This window comes from Lepeophtheirus salmonis, chromosome 13 (assembly GCF_016086655.4).
Source record: "Lepeophtheirus salmonis chromosome 13, UVic_Lsal_1.4, whole genome shotgun sequence".
In the NCBI taxonomy this organism is placed as follows: domain Eukaryota; kingdom Metazoa; phylum Arthropoda; class Copepoda; order Siphonostomatoida; family Caligidae; genus Lepeophtheirus; species Lepeophtheirus salmonis.
Window position 1 is genome coordinate 45,522,776 of NC_052143.2, and position 19,510 is coordinate 45,542,285.

The following is a 19,510-nucleotide window of genomic DNA, read 5'->3' on the forward strand; positions in this document are numbered from 1 at the left end:
TAGGAGAAGGAAAGAGAAAGAGAAATCTATACTTTTGAATAAATAAGTGAACCACAGAAAGTGGAGTTATTAGTTATTTCTTATTAGTTTATATCTTGAAATATCACTGACATCTCTGAAGATGTCAGAGATAGTGGATCCTCGCTACGCTCTCCGTAAAAGGATTCGTGCTTCCGTTGAAGGAGCTCTTCAGAGGTGTGATGAGAGAGAACAAAGAACTCGTAGAAGTCGATGTCGACGACAATTCTGCTCCGTATGTGAGGATTTTATATCAGGAACTCAAAATGAAGTAATGAAACACATGGATACGTGTATAAGAGTCCCTTCCTCAGACGGTCCGTATAAATGTTAAATTAATACTTTCTAGTATCAAAACTCTTCTTTCCCATAGATAGTGAAGAGGGATCCACATTTGATGAGTATGAATGGGCTGGACAACGACGTGTTCGTGCCACTGGATTTCTTGAAAGAGGAGACTCTGGATTTACTTCTATTAAACAGGGAAACGAAGATGAAGTACTAGATATTGAGAGTGAATTACTTCATAAACTGGGCCCTCCGCAATATACCACAGCAGATATTATTTTCCCCGAAGCAGAATCTGCCAAAGAACAGTCAGAAAGAGACTCCTTATTGTTAGTTTTAGGTGAGTAAGGGAATATAAGAAAAGGTCCTTAGCTAACACGTTATGATTAAAATGTATATCGCAGGCCATAAAAAAGATTTTTCAAACGCAACTAAAGAAAAGATTGAGGCCGAAGAACACAGGGATCAAATCCTCCTTGAAAAAACGGACGAATTGGATGAATCTTCAGATATTGCTGCTTTACAAAAACAAATTAAGTTATTAAAACTCCAAAACGACGAGTTGCGAAATATAACTTTATGCAAAATATGTATGGACAATTATGAAAAACCACTTGTATCTTTAGAGTGTTGGCATGCTCATTGTGAGCAATGTTGGATGCGAACTCTGGGAGTGAAAAAGCTCTGTCCCCAATGCAAAGTCATTACCAATCCAGAAGACTTACGGAAAATTTTCTTGTAGTTTTGTTTATTTATTAGTTTTTTTTAAAACATAATAATGTTCCTTATTTGTAGTTTTTGAAGTATTACTATCTTTTATCTTTAAATATTTTACTCATTACTGTATATTGTTTTTCTTTCTGATAATCAATTATTTGAAATTACACTATTAACTTGTTATCCCATAACGGCGGTGCATTTTCCTTTCCTGAAAAACGATTGCGTTCTGGGCAGGTACATGGGTAATTAATTATACGTAGGTCATCAATGTAGTAGATAGACTTAAATGTTCATGAAACACGAATACAGATACTTGGTTTAAAAAGTAATTCTTACGAATACTCCAGTACTTTTAACAGAACATTATGCATAAGATTTCACTTATTTTGTTATAAAATGTCAAACAAACAATAAAAAAAGAATATCAATTGTATTGTCTTTAGACTCTGAATGTATTATCTAATTGCGTCGTTTAGAATATCAACAAGTTTGGAACAATTTTTTCTCACAAAAATATCATTTATATGTATATATAGATAGTGTACAGGCACACATCTATTGTAAGTGTACACGTCTAAGTAAATATATATATATATGATATTTTTGTGAGACAAACTCTTCACCTGATATGATTATATATATATGTCCCTCATATTGCTGTTTTTGGGAACAAAAAAAATTCTCGTTGTACAGGGACTTTTTCAGTACATAAACCCTTAAAATGGGAGAAATTATTTTTTAGTCAACTTTGTAGGATTTTTTTATGATTAGGTCAATGAAACATTTTATTCATCATAAATTATTTTAAATAATGTACGCCAGACAAGAAACTTGTAAAATTTAATTTTAACATTGTATTTACTTGATTTTTACTCCGGTCATTTTAATACTGTAAAATTTAAATAATCGAAACTTAATAAGACTATATATATTCAGCAACCTTTTTAATTGCAAGTTTGATAATAAGTAATAACCAAAAGTTTTCAGTCGTAAGTATCAAATTAAATACTTACAGGACTAAGGAAATTATACACTTTTATTATATGAATAATATATAGTCATCGTATAAACAAACTCATCAATAACCATAACAATTCTTGTTAACCTTAATCAATAAATGCATGTAGTCATTGCCTTAATATATATTTTATAACTAATTATTATAATATACAAAACCGCGTTATGAGGGGGTCCGCTGGTTATACACTTAGACGTGTACATGCACTTAGGATGATTAGATCTGTCCTCCCCATTTCGGACGCATAAATTGTTTTCTTCTCAAGGAATTCCTTAGATAACTTTCAGTAATTTAATTACTATTAAGTAAGATGGGATTGAGACAACCCAATAAGAAAATATATTCTTCATAGTACCTAAAAACTTTGCAAATTCTCATAAACTTCTTGAATATCTCAAAAAATAATCCTAACGGTTGTACTTAAAATTTCAATGAAGTACTGAGATAAATTTAAAAGTTAAAAACATATTTGTCTGAACTATTAGCCTCTCATGATTATTATATAATTTTGACTGCACTCTGCATATTTGCTTTTAAAGGGACTATGTATAAAATGTAAAATATGCGCTTAGGTACTCAAGCCTTGTAAGACAATTAAGAATTAAACAAGCAATTTCAGGCTAAAACGTCGACTTGGAGCTTGTAGGAGAATAAATATGATGAAGCTCTTAGAATCACACATTAGGTTAAACTCTTAACGACTATTAAATTTGCCTGTATGCTTACATTTTCAAATAAAAACATTGACGTCATCAAGTGAATGATTATAATATAATTAAAAGTCTAAAACAAAAAATCGATAGAAGAAAAAACTAATATAAAAATTGATAAAATTGTGAATAAAAATATGTTAAAATAATGAGTCTCTTTAAAAATAGCAATTGTATGGGTTAAGCAACTTGTGAGTAATATATGTAGCTGCAGAAGATGTAAGTTAAAATCGGCTGAAATTTTCAGACGCTATTGGTTTGGTGCATATCAAGGGGCTTGGGATCTTCAGACGGAATTAAGGAAGTTTTTTGAAGACATAAAGGTTGTAAATGCTCTAGTGAGTATTGATTATGAGCCTCAGAAGGAGGGTCTGAAGGAACTTCTTGAGAGGGTGATGTGTCTTGATTCTCCTCGTCATCTTCTGTAGTTGTTATATACGAAGAATCTTTGGTATGCTTCCACATATGAATACCCCAAGCTATTTTGGAGTCTAAATTATCACTACAGATTTCACAAGGGTACATTCTTTTGGAACTGGCCTTTTTTTTACAATCGTGATTATTCTTAATATTTTTCCCACAATCGTTACATTTAGGCACTGAATGAATTTTAACATGTCGGAGTAAATCATGTCTTTCATAGAATCCCTTTAGACAAGTTTCACATTTAAAACCCTGTTTTTCATTCCCATGAACCCTTTTTAAATGTCTTTTAAGCCCAGATGCATTTCTGAATAACTGGGGACACTTATCACATTTGTGTGGTTTTTCAGACTTATGTTCTTGAACATGGATGTTCAAAGAAGTAGTGCTACTAAACTCTTTAAGACAAGTAGCACACTGGTATGTTTTTTTTCTTCAGTTGACTTTTTTCTACCTTCATGAGCCAGATCAATGTGTTTCTTCAGATCTCTTCCTGAGGTAAAAGTCATCTTACATTCGGAGCATGGATGAGATAGTGACTCCAATGGATTCATTGACGAATTAAATTGTGTATTCATATTCGAATTAGGAGTAGGAGGATCGTTTTGAATGCGTTGTGGTTGTTGATGTTGAGACGGCAGTTGTGGTTGCTCAAGAACCTGACTACTCTCAACATCATTCATGGATGGAACATAATTGAAAGTGGGCATTTCCACCAGGCGTGTCACATAATTTTGGGGCATGTTGAGGGAGTTATTATTATTCATATTGTTACTATTATAATGACTGTATTGTTGATTGTTCCATACGGAAGAAGTTGTAGAAGAAGAAGGGATCTTATGGGATGTCTTTATATGATTTTCAAGGGAAACTTGATCTCGAAAATTGGATCCACAATGCGTACAAGTAAAATATACATCATTGGATTGTATACTTAGAGGATTGTAATAGTTAATATTATAGTTACAATACATTTGATTTTGATTGTTGGTTGAATAGGAGTTGTAGTTCGTATAATCGGAAGATGGGTTATTATTAAATCCACAAGGATTTTGAAGATAGTAGCCATTAGATCCATTCTGATGCGTGTTGTTATATTCGTAGTACTTATTGGATATATCCCGCTCTTTGGAAGATGTAGCAAATGTTAAATTGAGAGGAGAAGAGCGTCTCTCCAGATTCAGGGGGGAATTGCGGTCGTAACCAGAGTCTGTAAAAAAGAAAGAAATAGAGTTGAAGGAGCATTTATGGATCCACTTACTTTGACTAGAGTAGTACTCCTCCTCTTCCCGCGTTGGGTAATAATAATTCCGAGAGTCCGTCGTGGACAAATTGACAATCTCATTTTGGTGCTGGTGCTGCGGATGATGATGTTGGAGAGAGAGATCCTGAGGCTTCTGAGAGAGGGACTCTTTAGATGACAAATTCAAGCACTCTTCATTATAGTAGGACGAAGAACAACTCAAGTCCAGCCCATTGTTCGTGCTAAGGTTCAAACAGTCCGAAGGAGGACTCCGAAGGAAATTCTCTATTTGCTCAAGCGTCGAACACATGATAATCCACTCAATCTCCAAAACCAATGGGGAAAATCAAAACGACATTGGCTTTAGTCTCCAATCATCAAGAATATTTCTTTAATATCCATGAGATATGTCAATTACGTACAAGAATATTGTTATTATGTTATTAATAAGGAACGATCTTCTCTTTTTTTCTCTAGATTTATTTGTTAGCAGTAGGCGCTGCGCAAATGGTCCAATTTTATAGGGATGTGATGTTCTATCACCTTGAATCCGGGGTTTTTTATATATTATTTATTTTTCATCAGTGTTATTATAACATGATTTCAGAATTGGGCATTCCGCTAATTAGTAGACTAAGAAAACATTAGCAGATTGACAAATTAGCAGAATACCAATATTGTAAGATTTCATAACTTCTTACTTACTTAGATAACATCTACTGGTTTTTGAAGATTTGAGGAAGGTTGTACCCGGTTCCGGTTCAGCGTTTCGATCGGTCCCGGTCTCGTCCTTTCATTTCATTTCAACGGTTTCGGTCTCGGTTCAACTTTATCGATCTCGTTTCTTTTTTATACAGGCTAAGTTTTGTAACAGGCACTTAAAACAAGGGACACCCCTAAAAAAATAGATATTAGATACAAACAGGGCCGTAGCTACCTTATACCCAGAGTGCATAGTGCTTCAAGTTCCTACAGGGCCCCCGAAAACTAAGGTTGCTTATGACAATAGTTTTTAAAGTGGGTGCTGTGAGGGGAGGCTAAGGGGGAGACGCAGGAAGATATAGAATTGAGGATTGCTTTCAGACTACAAATTCATAGTACACAGGTTTCGTATAAAGTGGACCTCAACTAAAAATGTATTAGTGCAGGGGGCCTTGGCAGAGTAAAGTTTGGGAAACCCTGGCTTAAGAAATATGATAGTAATCAATTATCATATTATTGGGCCCCACAAGCAAGACCGCTAAGGCACATCCTTGGATTTGAGCCTATAACTTCATTAACGTTTTGAGAGTTCAGAAGTTTGAATTCCCCAAACACTCAAAAACTCACAATTTTAATTATTAAACTGACCATAAACAACCGCCAATACATAAAAATTATAATGAAGAATTTAAAAAAAATCGCATGGGTTCAGGAGACAAACTTTTGCATGAACATAATTCAATCAGCATTAGCGGACCATACACAATAAACCTACAAAATTAGTGATATCAGAATGGCCAAGAAAATTAGCGTTGAGTGGACTAACCAAAAATTAGCGAGTGAACACCTCTGCATGATACTATTAACAAATAACATCTTAAAATAAATCGTTGAAATGGAAATATATAAGATCTTTGATTATGTCACAAAGTTAGAAATCTAGGCGAATATTCGCCTATTAATAAAAAGATAAAAGAATATGGTAGACCTAATTAAATCAAGCAAATTCAGGTATGTTAATGGGTGACCAGAAGTTATACCCTATGTAGTTTAGCCTTGGGAAGTTTCGTCATCATACATATTTTTTGGCATAAATGTATCTTCTACATATAATTTAAGGCCTTCCTTAACTTGAAGTCCTTTGTAATTAATTATGAAATAATGGCATGGTAATGTTAATTCATATGAAATAAACGTTGTTTCATATTATAATGAATTCGAACCGTTTTTATACTGGTTTACTTTAACTGAAGAAAAGAGAAAGAAGGAACACAAACAAATAAATTTGAATGAACATAGTATTAATTCAAATTATAAATTAATAATTTGCTATTTTATTTAATATAAACATATAAAATACAATTGTTATAATTAATAACAATTTAAAAATATAGCATACGATCGAACATAGTTATAGACTGACATCACACTTTCGATTGATTTTTTTATTTATTATATTATATAGGCTTCGTTATGACGTCTCTTTAATATTTCATATTTTGTTTATCATATTTATATTAGTCAGAGAGACTATACTTGGACTTTAAAAAGGGGGACCTACAACTTCTTTTTGACTCACAAAACTTAAAGACCCTAGTAGGGACGACTTTGAATTCCATTACGCAGCACTCAGCAGAAGGAGAGAGGTGAGGAGTTGGAACTATGTGGAAAATTAATTCATAGTCATTTGGATGGATCTCTCCTACGTAGCAATCGGATATATGGATCCACATCCATCCATCCTTCCCGTTGATAGAAATATCCAATTCACATGCCTTCTGATCTCGACTCTTAAGGGGAAATCTCTTGACTGAACAAATGCTTCCCTCGTTGGATCTCATCTCCTTTAATAGAAGGATCGTTAATTGTGCAAGTGTCTCTTAATGTCAAGGTCAATGATAGTTACTTCTGATCTCGTTAATCATTGGGTCTATATATAAATTCCTCAAGATCTTCTACGGAATCATCGTATACTTCTACATATAAGAACTAAGGAGTTCCATAAAAAGATAGACAGACGATCCGGTGAGGAACAGAGTGAGAGTTATCTTCCTCCATCCACAGCTCCTTTTTGGACATTCTTGAAGGTCAACTCTACTTCGTCTCCTACTCTAAGAAGACTATTTCATTAATAAGAATCCTTCAGTGTTCTTGATGTATGTAACAGAGAAATCACTCATCTCAATCACATTATTTCAATTCCATTTATAAGTTGGACTTAGTGATATACCGTCTTTACGGATAATTATATAACCTGGACACTTCAATCTCACTCCTATTTTTTTATTACTACTAAGTCTCTTTTGTCATTGGTAAACAAGTGCAAGAAGATTCTAGACTCGGAAACATAATGTGCCTCGATATTTTGGTGTACAATGCATATTCTATTCTGATATTACATATAAATAGTTCTTTAGAACTGGTGAGTTCCACAAAAAGAAATGATTCCCTACAAATTACTCAGTGAGGAACAACGAATTATCATTTCTCATCCACAGCTCCTTCATCTTCAAGCCTGTTCCTACCAAAGTTGTCTTTTTTTCGTCTCTTATTCTGAGAAAAATATTTCAGTGTTAAGAATTTTCCGTTTCCTTGTTATATATATGACAGAAATCCTTAGGAAAAAAGTAGAAGTCAATCTTAGACTCTTAATGAATATGCAAACTTTTTTCTCTATACTTTTGTATGTAATGCATATTATATTTTGCTGATATCTGCATGAATAGATTTTGTGAATTGTTGAGTGGCTAAGTGATTATTTGATAACAAATTATAAGTAACTTCTGTAGACTTGCAATTTCGAAACTTGGTCAGTCTTAATAATCTTCTAAAAAATTTAATTGGTTATCACTATATTGAAATATTGTCCCCATGAAGATTTAGGATTTCCACACTAATAAAGATTATTAATAAATGTTTCTTATTAGAGTTCTTATATTATTTAATTATTAGTTATTTTAAAAATACTCATTAATGACAGATACCGACGTTCAAAATTATAAGCTAACTATTTATATTTATCCTGCTTTTCTTTGGTTTATACCTATATTTATATGTAGAATCTCCAGAATAATACATGCTTCTTATAATTACTAAAACGTAAGTTGTATTCTCGAGGAAACGTAAACGACTGAAACCGTTCATAACAAATAATGGGTTAAGAGATACTCTCTGGAAGAACGTGGAATTTACTTGTATAGCTGAAAGCTAAATATATATTTAAAAAATGTAATATTATTTAAGATATGAATAAAATACTTTTTTAGAGTAAATCCTTTATTAAATGAAACAAAATAAAAATTAAAGATATTAGCAAAAGGATGTTGTTTTTTACATTTCAACCCAATAGGATGATAGGAATCTCCCTTTTCTAATAAATTGACAAATAGCTTTGTAAAGCATCGTCTTGGATTTGTCAAAGTTAATAAAATGTATCGAGTTTGTTAGCTGAGAATATCATATTGTAAAGCTGACAAAAATGTAATAAATCTGAAGCCCTTTTAAGACCACTCCTATTAACACTATCTTGAAAAGTTTCGATGAGATCTCAATCTTCGCTAGAAAATTAAACACTCTGAGTTCTCAAAAATCAATAAGGTCGATCATTTGCAATCTTTCCTTTTTAAAAACTTAATGATAGAAGAGGCTATATACCCAGATATATAAAACAATATATTGGCTTGAGATTTTTCCATAGTAAAGTTAGAATTAGAAAATATATAGATGTATTTGGAACAATTGGATCAGTGCTCACAAATTAAATGATGTTTTTATTTTCACACTATATATAATCACCGTGGTATTTTATCTCTATGGATGAAACACATGGATAAAAAAGTTTTTAAGTTTTATTAAAAACAATGGGAAATGTAAAATTGGAAAAATAATTCTTTGTAGTGTTTATTGACTATGTACTCGTACATAGATCAGGGGTGAGTCCAGCAAATGTATTTTTTGGCTTATTCAAAGAAATTAGCTAAACTTTTCAAATGTTTCACGTTTGCTTGTTAGCATTAGATGACTTAACTTTCAATTCGCCCTTTGGCAATATTAATTTAGAAACAAATATAATTCTGCAAATTTTAATTAAAGGAAAATGTAAGATCATACAACTATTTTACTCTCCTCCCTGAAATCAAATGAGTGTATCTGCGGAGATGGGATTTGTGTAAGAGAGCAAGGAGAAGGTGGTAGTGGAGAAATATTGTATTACTGAATTCCTGGTGAACTATATATAGTGTTCCTTGATGCATTTCATACTTTTGGTCTAACAAATATCAATGTAGTCATATTAATGAAATCTCGTGGCGTTTTGGAATTAGCATTGAGTGTGTATACACTCTACAGGGAGCACTGTATATAGTGCTCCCTTGTGTATATCCCATACGCATTTTTTATCTCAGAGATAACAATATAGTCATATTAATTGAATTTTGGGAGGCGTTTTGCATTTAAAATCGAGAGTGTGTATCTAAGACTCAGCCAAGTGGTGCTCTAGAGACTAAAGTACCCATGGCTTATCAGTAATAACATTATATAATTTTTTTCTTAAGCTGCTATTCTTATGCCTTCATTCGGGAGGAGAAACATCTAAGTATTGAGTCACTTTGTATGAGTGTGCTCATGAAATACGATCAGTAACACTGAGGATTTCGGTGCGTAGTTATCTTCTATATTTTTTACCTAAAGTGTGTCTGTTCGACGTCCCCTAATGACTCCAGTTACTACCGCGTGTAAAGAAGTATGTATATCGAAATATTAGCTCTTTGACCGATATTTTTTTTATTACTATGTTGATTTTGTATGCATGTCCGCATTATACGAAATATAACTTTTATTGCATAAATCACATGATTTAACATTGAAAAACTCATATAAGATAAAAGTTGACATATTATTTTTGTAATTAGCATAATAATTATAACCAATGAAATTGGACAAGAAACAAACACGTCGATATTGTGCAAATATAGTCGTGAATAAGGTTGAATGGCCTTGTAATGTGTACATGATTCGATAAAATAGCGTGCAACGCAAAAAGTAATCCAAAAATAATTGTATTTTGCATTGTATCATTCATAGTATTTCCTTCAAAAAATTATTTCACTTATCTGTTGTTATATATGTACGTACATATTATATTATACTGTACCGTAATGAGAAAAGTTCAGAATTTGGTATCACTGGATATTCTGTATTTTATTCATCTTAACAAGAAAATGAACTTTCATCGTCCTTCATGAACGTGTTTGGATTTGATAATCAATAATATATTACAATAATATTTGAACAACTCTTCTCAAATTTTCCCTACGTTATTAGTATTTTAGTCATACAGATGTCTCAACTAAATAAATTACTCTTTTGGTAACGCGTATTACGCGAATATATTTTGATGTTTTTCTTCATTTTTACTACTCAAATCTCTTTTTTTTGATATCTAGTGTATAATATATTATTATCAAATATGTTTCCAGTGTTAAAGCCAGTTTTTGTTGTCCAAAATAATAAATAGGTAAAATAATGTTTCTTATTGTCAAAAATTAACTCTCAAAATTTCATTTAAAATAAGTAACAAAACACGACCGTTAGCTTGAGGAGATCCAATTTGTGCAGTGTTTTAACATTTTTTTTTGCAAGATATCGCTTTTCATATGACCTCACTAATAACTATTTTCCCGCCACTGAGCCTCACATTTCTCTTCAGTTCAGTTCTGAATGCGGTAACGTCTTCACTTTTTGTATAAGACAAATAAAATAATTATTCAGAACATACATATCTGCTCCTTCAGTATCTTCTTCATCTTCCATACCTTCCTTATCCATGTTGAATAGAAGTTGTTGATTTATTTAGAAAAGAGCTATTCTTAACTGAGGCTTGCTAAATGTCACGTACTTCAGGACAATCATGGAATCTGTTATGTATTTAATATGTCCTTTCTGGTTTTTATCTTCTTGTATATTCGTCTATGTATTATAAGTACTGAGTTTTACGTATTATAAATAGTGTCGTCTTTTGTAAATATATTAGAGTATAGTTAGAATACACATGATCTAGTGTTACTTTATTCCTCCACGTGAATTCTTCTCCTCATGTCTCTTGGTCATCCTGGATCTCTCCTATTATAAATAAGCTTGTGTCTCTCCCTCGTCAAGACGCAACAGAATCAAAGTTCCTATTAAGCCCGGTTAACTATGACGCACTATCCATTTCGGAGTCATAACCACGTTTATGGTCTTATATCTTTTAGTCCGGTTGAACGAGAGATGAAGATACCCCCTCAATATCGTTATTGCAGGATGAGTGGTTCACAACATCCTTTATATTATTAAATGCCCCAATTCCTTCTTCGTACCTCCTTAAATAAGTGAATTATGATCACGGTTTCCTTAAAGTGGTCTACGCGTTCCCATGATCTATCAAAATATCTTCTTGATCTTTATTTTCGTTACCGAGTCTTCCCATGAAATTTGATTAGTGTTGTACACGAAGTATCCTTACAAACTACCAGACTACATATATAGAATTCTTCAAGGTAAATTTGATATTAAATATGCTATTGGACTGTACCTCGCGATACATGTTGTGATCTTATAATGTTTTAATATAGATACATTCTAAATAGATACTATAAATGCACGAGATATCCAAGTTAATAAAAACAGCATTAGTATAAAACCACTTAAGAAATAAATTAAAATTGCCAAATGTCGAAATATTGTTTAAAATATTTATTTATTATCATTGGAGACTGATGAGTTTCATATCTTATACGTAGTAAACGGGTTCTTAATGAGACGATTATCTCCGATGGCGTTACTTTTATGATGTGAGTATCTTTCCGTAAAAGAATATGATGAAACTGATCCTGTAATAACTTCCATGTGTTCTAAGTTTGTCTTCAGTAAAGGATAATACTACTAAGTAAATCACGAACGAGAAAGTTAATGAATCTGAAAATATACATAGCAAGAACTAAAGAGTAAATTATTTTTCATACTTACCACGAAACACATACTTCAATTAGAGCTCGTCAAAATGAAGTTAAGAGTTATCATTCATCTCAAAAGTTAAGGTCAAATATATTTCCCCTTATTCTCCACAGTTCAATTCCCATTTTCCAGACCTCGAATGAGCATATTCTAAAAAGTAAAATCTATTCGATAACACTCTGCGAACGCCCTTGAATCATGTAGCTTCCATGAATTCATCTTCTTAACTGAGTGAACAAGGTAAATTCCGTGAAGGAAGAAAAAGTTTTATGAGGGAAAAGGACGAAACGATGTCCTCTATGTTATTTATACCATAGTCTAATAAAAAGTGACATATTGCTTGGGAAAAATGGTTCAATAAGCCCAAAATCTACTACTGATGCTAACCGAGCGTTACACCTCTTTTGTTTTAAAACATTTTAACTTACGCCATAAATTGCATCATAATTGAAGGAGACACTATTTTGATGACTTAAAGTCGATAGTTTTACTTCATAAATAGACAGATTTCCAATATACCTTGATAAAACTCTATTAAATGGATTTACGAATAAAAAAGAGCTTAACACCTCTATTTAATTAAATCAAAGTAATATTAATTGAAAATCCCTAAAAATGGCTAGATTTGTACATTTATTTTTATCGATTAGGGACGAGAAAAGTAAGATAGAGAAAAATATATTATCTCCCATTTTGAAATGGAATTTAATAGTTCATTAGCTTCCCTAAATTAATGAAAAAAAGGGTTTTCATTGTTATAAAACTTAGTTGCTGAGGCCCCCAAAATGAAGTATATCAAAATTGTAACGTCACGTGAAAACTTTCTATAGGGACTGTTTAACGTCCAACATGTCTATAATAATAAATCTGTCAATAGGAAAAATCTAGATGATTCTAACTAATATTAGGGGAAAAAAATGTCAAGGAAAAAAAAAGAAAAGTAATTAAGAAGAAAAAATGGCAAGATTCTTTTTAAATTCATATAATACGTCAATTAATATATATTCTCGCCTCTAGAATTTAAGAATAATAATAGGAGTCAAAGAAAAAAAAGTACTTTAATCTTTAGAGCGCTCACTAACAAATGTAAAGAAAATTCATTTCAACCATGGATAACTATAGATTGCTTAAAGGGGCCCTCATCGCAGCATTTCATGTCAGCTATTGTCGGGGGGAGGAAGTCAATCAAGTTTACTATTATAAGAAATGAAAACATTCAGCATGAAGTGATCATACAATACTTTATACTTTTATACTAATACAATAAGTTTATGTATGACGTACACATGAGCTATGACGTATTATAATTTTGAATGAAGAGGTTGTGGAGGTAAGTATAATCATTTATGTTTACTATTATTATCTATTCACTTATTTAATTATGTATTTCCCAGATATTATAAGAAAAGTCCTTTATCCATCTGGGATTGAATTAAATAACTCAAATTAGTCTCCAAATGGCTTATACTTGTGCCATTTTGTCTTTTTTCCAAAATAAGTGGGATATTTTTCATGGTTAAAATAACTAAAAAGTATAAAATACACTTTTGTTTATTAAAATATTTGATTTTTAAACATAAAGTACTAAAACAAAATATTTCGGGACACTATATTCTCTAGGATTTCACAGAAACAGTCCTCTTGTTAAACAACCAAACGCCTCCAATATTTCATTTAGACAACTACATTTTTATTTCTTTCATCAAAATATATTTATGATATACATTATAGCACTATACACAGTGAGCCCAGTTTTCATATAATCAGACGCTTATACATTCATACTGAAAGATAAACTTTACTTTATTAATATAGATAAGTCATAATTGTATTAAATTTAGAATTTATTCACAAGGGGGTCCGCAGGGGTGGCCTGGAGGGGCTGTATCCCTCCTCAAATTAAGAAATGTTTTCGTTCTCCTATAAAATTTGTTGTTTTTTTCAAAAAATTAATATTTGAAATTTAATTTTCTGTAAATTAAATATTAATATTTGAAATTACCCACATAAATATATATTATCCTTCAGACGCCCCTCAATCAAGTTTATGAATGAAGCAATTGATTTGAAGTAATTATTCTCATAAATCAAGGGGTACATTATGTTGAATAATAATTTTTTGGGTGAAAGGGGAATTGAGGTTTTTAAGGGTCTGTTCTTTTTACTATAGCTTTAATCTTTATTAGAATGGATGAAAATAAGAAATGACGAAGTAACTATACAATAAAACGACTATAAATTGTTATATAATTCGATCATATTTATATTTCAAAAAAATAAAATAAAATAAAATACAGAAATAGCAACGCAGTTTTAGTTTATACATCATCACATATATTACTTATCAAAATCTTAAACTCTGTGAAGAAAAAATAATAATTATTAATCATCAAGGAACAGATTCAAGTCAAAATTCGAAGAGTGGACCTTGCATATATATATGCCTACATATTTAAAGCTTTTCTTACAATCGTCTCAATACAAAAAGATTATTTGTTTAAAAGATGCTTTAGAGTTTGGGATCCTTGAATTGTCTTTTACTTTTAAGTAAATACGTACATAATCAGGGGAGTCTGCAGGATAATATATTATGACATATATTACGTTACATATTAAAATATAATAAATTAAGCAGTTGTTTCTATGGGGTTGTTACTCGGCTGTTCTTTGGAAGGGAGAGGTTTGAGGGGTCTTCCCATATCATCCACGGGGACGGAATTAAATTTAGAATTCTTATTCTTTGGACAATATAGTATCTTTTTTCTACACTCGATGGCTAATTGATAGCCTAGTTCTAATCGCCTATCACGACCTTGAACCATGGGTTTAACCTATTTATATACGAATGGAAAGTAAGTTAAGAAAGATTTTATATTTCGAGGACTGCACTTACCAAAGAAGAGTGAAGAACCATTCCTCTGCCAGTTTTGACGTTACTAAATGTTTGTTGAATGTTGTCATTATCAATTCCTCGAGAACAATCCTCCATGAGGATTGTACGAAATCCAAGATCCATAGCGTCTTTAGATGTGGATGCTATTGTAAAAAAACAAAGTAGGTGTATAGTCACCATTAAATTATGTTTATAATATATACTATACAACAAAATTCAGGTGTTGGAACGCCCGCTGGCTGAAACCCACATTTCTTATAGTTATTTAAGGCATGAAACAAGAAATTGATCTTTAAAATTTTAAATTGCAGAAGGTTTGGTCTTTATGGTATTTTTTTATGGTTTTTAGAGTATTATTTCGATTCAAAACCATATTTCGTAATGAAATAACCCTATAAATGAAAATTATATGGAATAAAAATTGATAAAAAACACTCTAGTTTTAAAAAAATAAAACATTTATGAACCTATCTTAAATATATGTCCTATAAAATATACAATAATGATGGGTCTTATTTGGAAACGAATATCTTTTTCCATAATTTTTTCAATTGAATAATATTATAGGGAAAACTTAAGAATATACCTTATATTACAGCTTTAAAAAAGATCAGTTATATTAACTTCTTATAGAATATTTAATAAATATGGAATATGAGGTTGCATGAAAATGTTTCGAAATGAAATATAATTAAGTCAATTATTTGACTAATTCTAAGAAGTAATTAATATTTTAGAGGCAGAAAGAGTTCAGAAATTATGTATAAATAAGTTGATTAGATTATTTACATGTGATCAATAAATACTAATCAAATGTATTGGATATGAAAAACATTTAAATTTTAAATCTTCTTGCCTCTAAAATATTAATTACTTATTACAATTAGTCAAATAATAGGCATGTGTTTTAGCCGGCAAGGGAAAATGCTGTTGCATAGTACTATTGATCATCACGAACCGACGCAAACATCCGTAGCGATTCCACAAATGTATAGGTCTTGAATATTCGCATTTCGTAGGATTTCCTCTAATTTTGTGTGTCCCAACTTTTTGTTATCAAAAAAAAGCTGAGTAAGAGTCCAAATCAGGATTACATCCTTTATGTATAATGATAGCATTCTCAAGTACCTAAAATATACAAAATAAAGCAAAGATTAGTAGATAATAAATCCATTATATTTCTATAAACTACAGCCGCACAATATACAAATATCGTTTTCCATTTGAGAGACGAATGCCTGACATGGGAAATTTGAATGAAGGGATAATGCAGGAATGTCACAAACCCTCTAGGGTATGCGCTGGGCATAAATATACAAATTTAGCTATGCTTGGGTTAATAATGAACATATAATGATTTAAAATATATTTATATTCGTTCCCATCAGTGTTATTTTTTGGTCTTCTTAGAAAATAAATTCAAATGTTTTTTGTTAATTATAATTTTACTTTTATTTTAAGTCTACATATATTCGATATGTGCAATTTGATCCCTCAAAAAACATGATATTTCATATATGTATAGTCAAATATGGATATAATAATAATATGCTTATTGACAAGTTTCTCTCAAGTACAAATTTTTTATTGCAGAAATTATTTCAGATACCGAGGGGTCCATTAAAATCTGAACACTTTGAATTTTAAACTTCAACAAGATGTAATGTATTAATTAACAATATAATTTCAACAAAATTAATACTGTAAATAGATGTGCGTCTGAGTTCTATTATTCATTAATGCACCCGCCCTTAGTGGCCATGATGGCTTGCAAGCGGCAGCGTAAAGCTTCCCACACGCTCCGTAAGTAGTTCTCTGTCATAGCGTACCAATGCTGGCTGACAGTGGCTTTGAGGTCCTCGGTGCTTGGATGACGGACACTGCAGGCCTTCTCCTCGACATGCACCCAAAATATGTAGTCGAAATTGGAATCAGGGCTGTAGGTGGTACAAAATAGTCAGAAAAAGATTTCTAAAGAACTGTAAAGCCTAATTCAAAAATCATTCAATAGAGTCTTGCAACAGAGGAGATGGGTTCATTCCATTACTGGTATCAAAAGAGGGCTCTCCACCCTTACAAGGCTCTTTCTACCCACTTTCTTTGATTGTTCTCTGGACAGTCTTGTCTGAAACTACGAGATCACTTTCATTGATCCTCAGAGACTTGAGGGGATTGCCGTGGACTTTTTTATTTAACTCCCCAGGGTCCACTTTGGACGTTTTGACAAAACCCTTCCTTCCAACGCAACGTTTCGGGCTTGTTGACAGAGTAGATAGATGTCCTGGAGACGCTCAACTGCTTCGATTGTGAGAATGGAAATTTCGTCGATCACGTTCAAGTCTCATTTTCTCAACTTGTCCGTAAGCTAGAAATCTCACGTTTGTTTTGTTTTGCAAATAATTATATAAGTTTTAATATATCGAAATATGAATTAATTTCAATGACTCATCCTTAATTAATTATTGAATACATAAGTGTTCAGATTTCAATGGAACGTCCGGTAGAAGGAACACAACCTAAAAAAATCCCTATAAAGTTAACTTTTTCTTCCCTTTTTTAGTATCAACTTCATGGGAATTTGATGTGTATGAAGAATTACCATAAGGATTTTTCCTTCTTTATTCCTACAAATTATAAGTTGACAAAAACTTTTTTGTTCTATATGTTGTTTTTTTTTTAAATTTATTTCATATTGCTTTTCAATTAATACGTATATTTATCATGAATTAACTCCGAAATACACTTTTAATGAAATATAAGCTAAAAATTATCAATGATCTGTCAAAAACATGATCTAATCAAACATTGGTTGCCTTTAAATGTAGAGTTTCAAAATTACTTAATTACATAAGTATCCAAAAATTGTGGTTCTCAACATACTTGTGATTTAAAAAAAAAAATGGGCATATTTAACCTTTCATCTGAGAAAAAGAGGCAGTTTCCTGTACTCAGATTTGAGTCTATGATCAAAACAATTCCCAGATAGGATGTAAAAAAAGGTCCTTAGTTGTGCAGGAACATATTTTCAAGAGGGAAGCTGGCATTGAACACATGAAGTTTTACTCCTTACCCTTTGCTCAGCCCAGAATGAGATATTTCTTTATGAATTTTTGACTACGATAAATATGTTTGGACTTGATAGCGTCCGTGAGAAGGGGCTTCTTCTTCGTCACCAAATAATTCCTAGACTCCTTTTTGATGGTCCTCCTGACTGTGTCCTTTAAAACATTCAGGTCCTTAACATGTGATCTTATGGACTTCCTTGGTACAGCCACCTTGGGTCTTCCTTTTTAGCAAATCTTCGGTTTCAGACGGTTTTTGACGTACATGGTCTTGGGATCCACGCCGGTCTGCTTGACAATGCCATTTTTGTGACTTCCACACGGAGCAAAGCGGTTACTTTTAAGCAATTCACTTGCTCCATAGTTGTAAAATATCAAAACCTTAGACTGCTAGCTATTATCTCCCGTCGGAAGTTATAAAATCAGTCCACGCAATCTCAATATATTAGCATTTAAAGGGATCGGAAAATAGGTTTGATAAACCCAGTATATACTAAACATGGGTTGATATATCGTATCCAAATCTGAAAACCAATATATCGGGCAAAATATTCAATATCAACACCATGTTGGTATAAGAGAGAATTCTAAGAAATTTCTATATTTCCTTCGATATTTTATATGGTACAATGAGAAAAATAAGAGGGAATGGAAAATAAATAGTAGTTCATTTTTTGTAGCCAGGGTACTTATAGCTAAAAGAATGAATGAATGCATCTGGTATGAATAATGCACTTCGTAAAAAGAGTGCGACACAAAATTTGCCGCTTGCTCATTACATTAGATAAAAAAATCCAAGATTAGATTTATTCATTTATTCAAGTTTGTCATCCATTAAAATCGCTCTTATTTTTAAACATTTAGCTTGCTAACATCACTAAAACTAGATCCAATTGATTTAAAATTTGTTTGTAAAAGTAAATTTATCTCATTCAAGTCAACCTTATCGATCAAGTAAAGCAATATATAGCCGACAAGAGCTAAAACAGGATTAATTGCCAACATGTTCTTGGGTTATTGCAACTCCAAAATGTCGAGTCAGATTCCAGAGCCTAAAAATATTTTGTCACTGTAAAGCTACTAATCAATATTTAGTAATGATTTTATTTTTAAATATTGTATATTTAAGATATGAATCTGTTGACAAACAAAATATTTGCTTTCCTGGATACGAGTGCATCTAGTCATTTGTAAAATATCGGATCGTGTATTTTAACATCAGGACATGTCTAGTGTATACACACCGGGTGCACCAGCTATCTGTGCCACAAAAATGATTTTTTTTTCAAACGCAATTTTCTCTACAACCAGTTATCAAATTATAAAAATAAAACCAGGTTCTGAAAGCTGTGGCAATTTTTATGTTGTCTTTCACGCTGGGGATTCCAAGGAGAGCTCTTTGTCTTTTCAAAATATTTGAGATAACAAATTGGTCTATTG

At 31.8% G+C, this 19,510-nt stretch overlaps 3 protein-coding genes across 3 annotated transcripts in view; 1 reads left to right on the forward strand and 2 right to left on the reverse strand.

Moving 5' to 3' along the window:
• The first annotated feature begins 3 nt into the window (after positions 1–3).
• Positions 4–1,214, forward strand: LOC121127706 (E3 ubiquitin-protein ligase RNF220). Its single transcript, XM_040723141.2, has 3 exons — positions 4–335; positions 392–646; positions 711–1,214. Exons 1-3 carry the CDS (start codon positions 122–124, stop codon positions 1,046–1,048), a joined length of 807 nt encoding a protein of 268 aa, XP_040579075.1. The 5' UTR covers positions 4–121; the 3' UTR covers positions 1,049–1,214.
• Positions 1,215–2,796: 1,582 nt separating this feature from the next.
• On the reverse strand, positions 2,797–4,905 carry LOC121127704 (uncharacterized). The gene is made up of 2 exons (XM_040723140.2): positions 4,439–4,905; positions 2,797–4,387 (listed from the first exon to the last, which is right to left on the reverse strand). The coding sequence occupies exons 1-2, from the start codon at positions 4,728–4,730 to the stop codon at positions 3,552–3,554; spliced, it is 1,128 nt and encodes a 375-aa protein (XP_040579074.1). The 5' UTR covers positions 4,731–4,905; the 3' UTR covers positions 2,797–3,551.
• Positions 4,906–14,354: 9,449 nt separating this feature from the next.
• Positions 14,355–19,510, reverse strand: part of LOC121127619 (nicotinamidase-like) — a 32,601-nt gene continuing 27,445 nt past the window's right edge. The window contains 4 exon segments of the mRNA XM_040723039.1: positions 14,355–14,946; positions 15,009–15,151; positions 15,967–16,072; positions 16,074–16,136. Of these exon segments, the coding sequence (XP_040578973.1) occupies positions 14,743–14,946; positions 15,009–15,151; positions 15,967–16,072; positions 16,074–16,136 (516 nt within the window). The 3' untranslated portion in view covers positions 14,355–14,742.

What these genes read in the sequence shown, in the direction of transcription:
- LOC121127704 (XM_040723140.2), bottom strand. Translation starts at nt 4,730, where the DNA reads ATGTGTTCGACGCTTGAGCAAATAGAGAATTTCCTTCGGAGTCCTCCT. An exon ending in GGAGTACTACTCTAGTCAAA is followed by an intron (nt 4,388 to 4,438) that starts GTAAGTGGATCC and finishes TCTTTTTTACAG; the next exon opens with ACTCTGGTTACGACCGCAAT.
- LOC121127706 (XM_040723141.2), top strand. Translation starts at nt 122, where the DNA reads ATGTCAGAGATAGTGGATCCTCGCTACGCTCTCCGTAAAAGGATTCGT. An exon ending in AAGAGTCCCTTCCTCAGACG is followed by an intron (nt 336 to 391) that starts GTCCGTATAAAT and finishes TCTTTCCCATAG; the next exon opens with ATAGTGAAGAGGGATCCACA. An exon ending in CTCCTTATTGTTAGTTTTAG is followed by an intron (nt 647 to 710) that starts GTGAGTAAGGGA and finishes TGTATATCGCAG; the next exon opens with GCCATAAAAAAGATTTTTCA.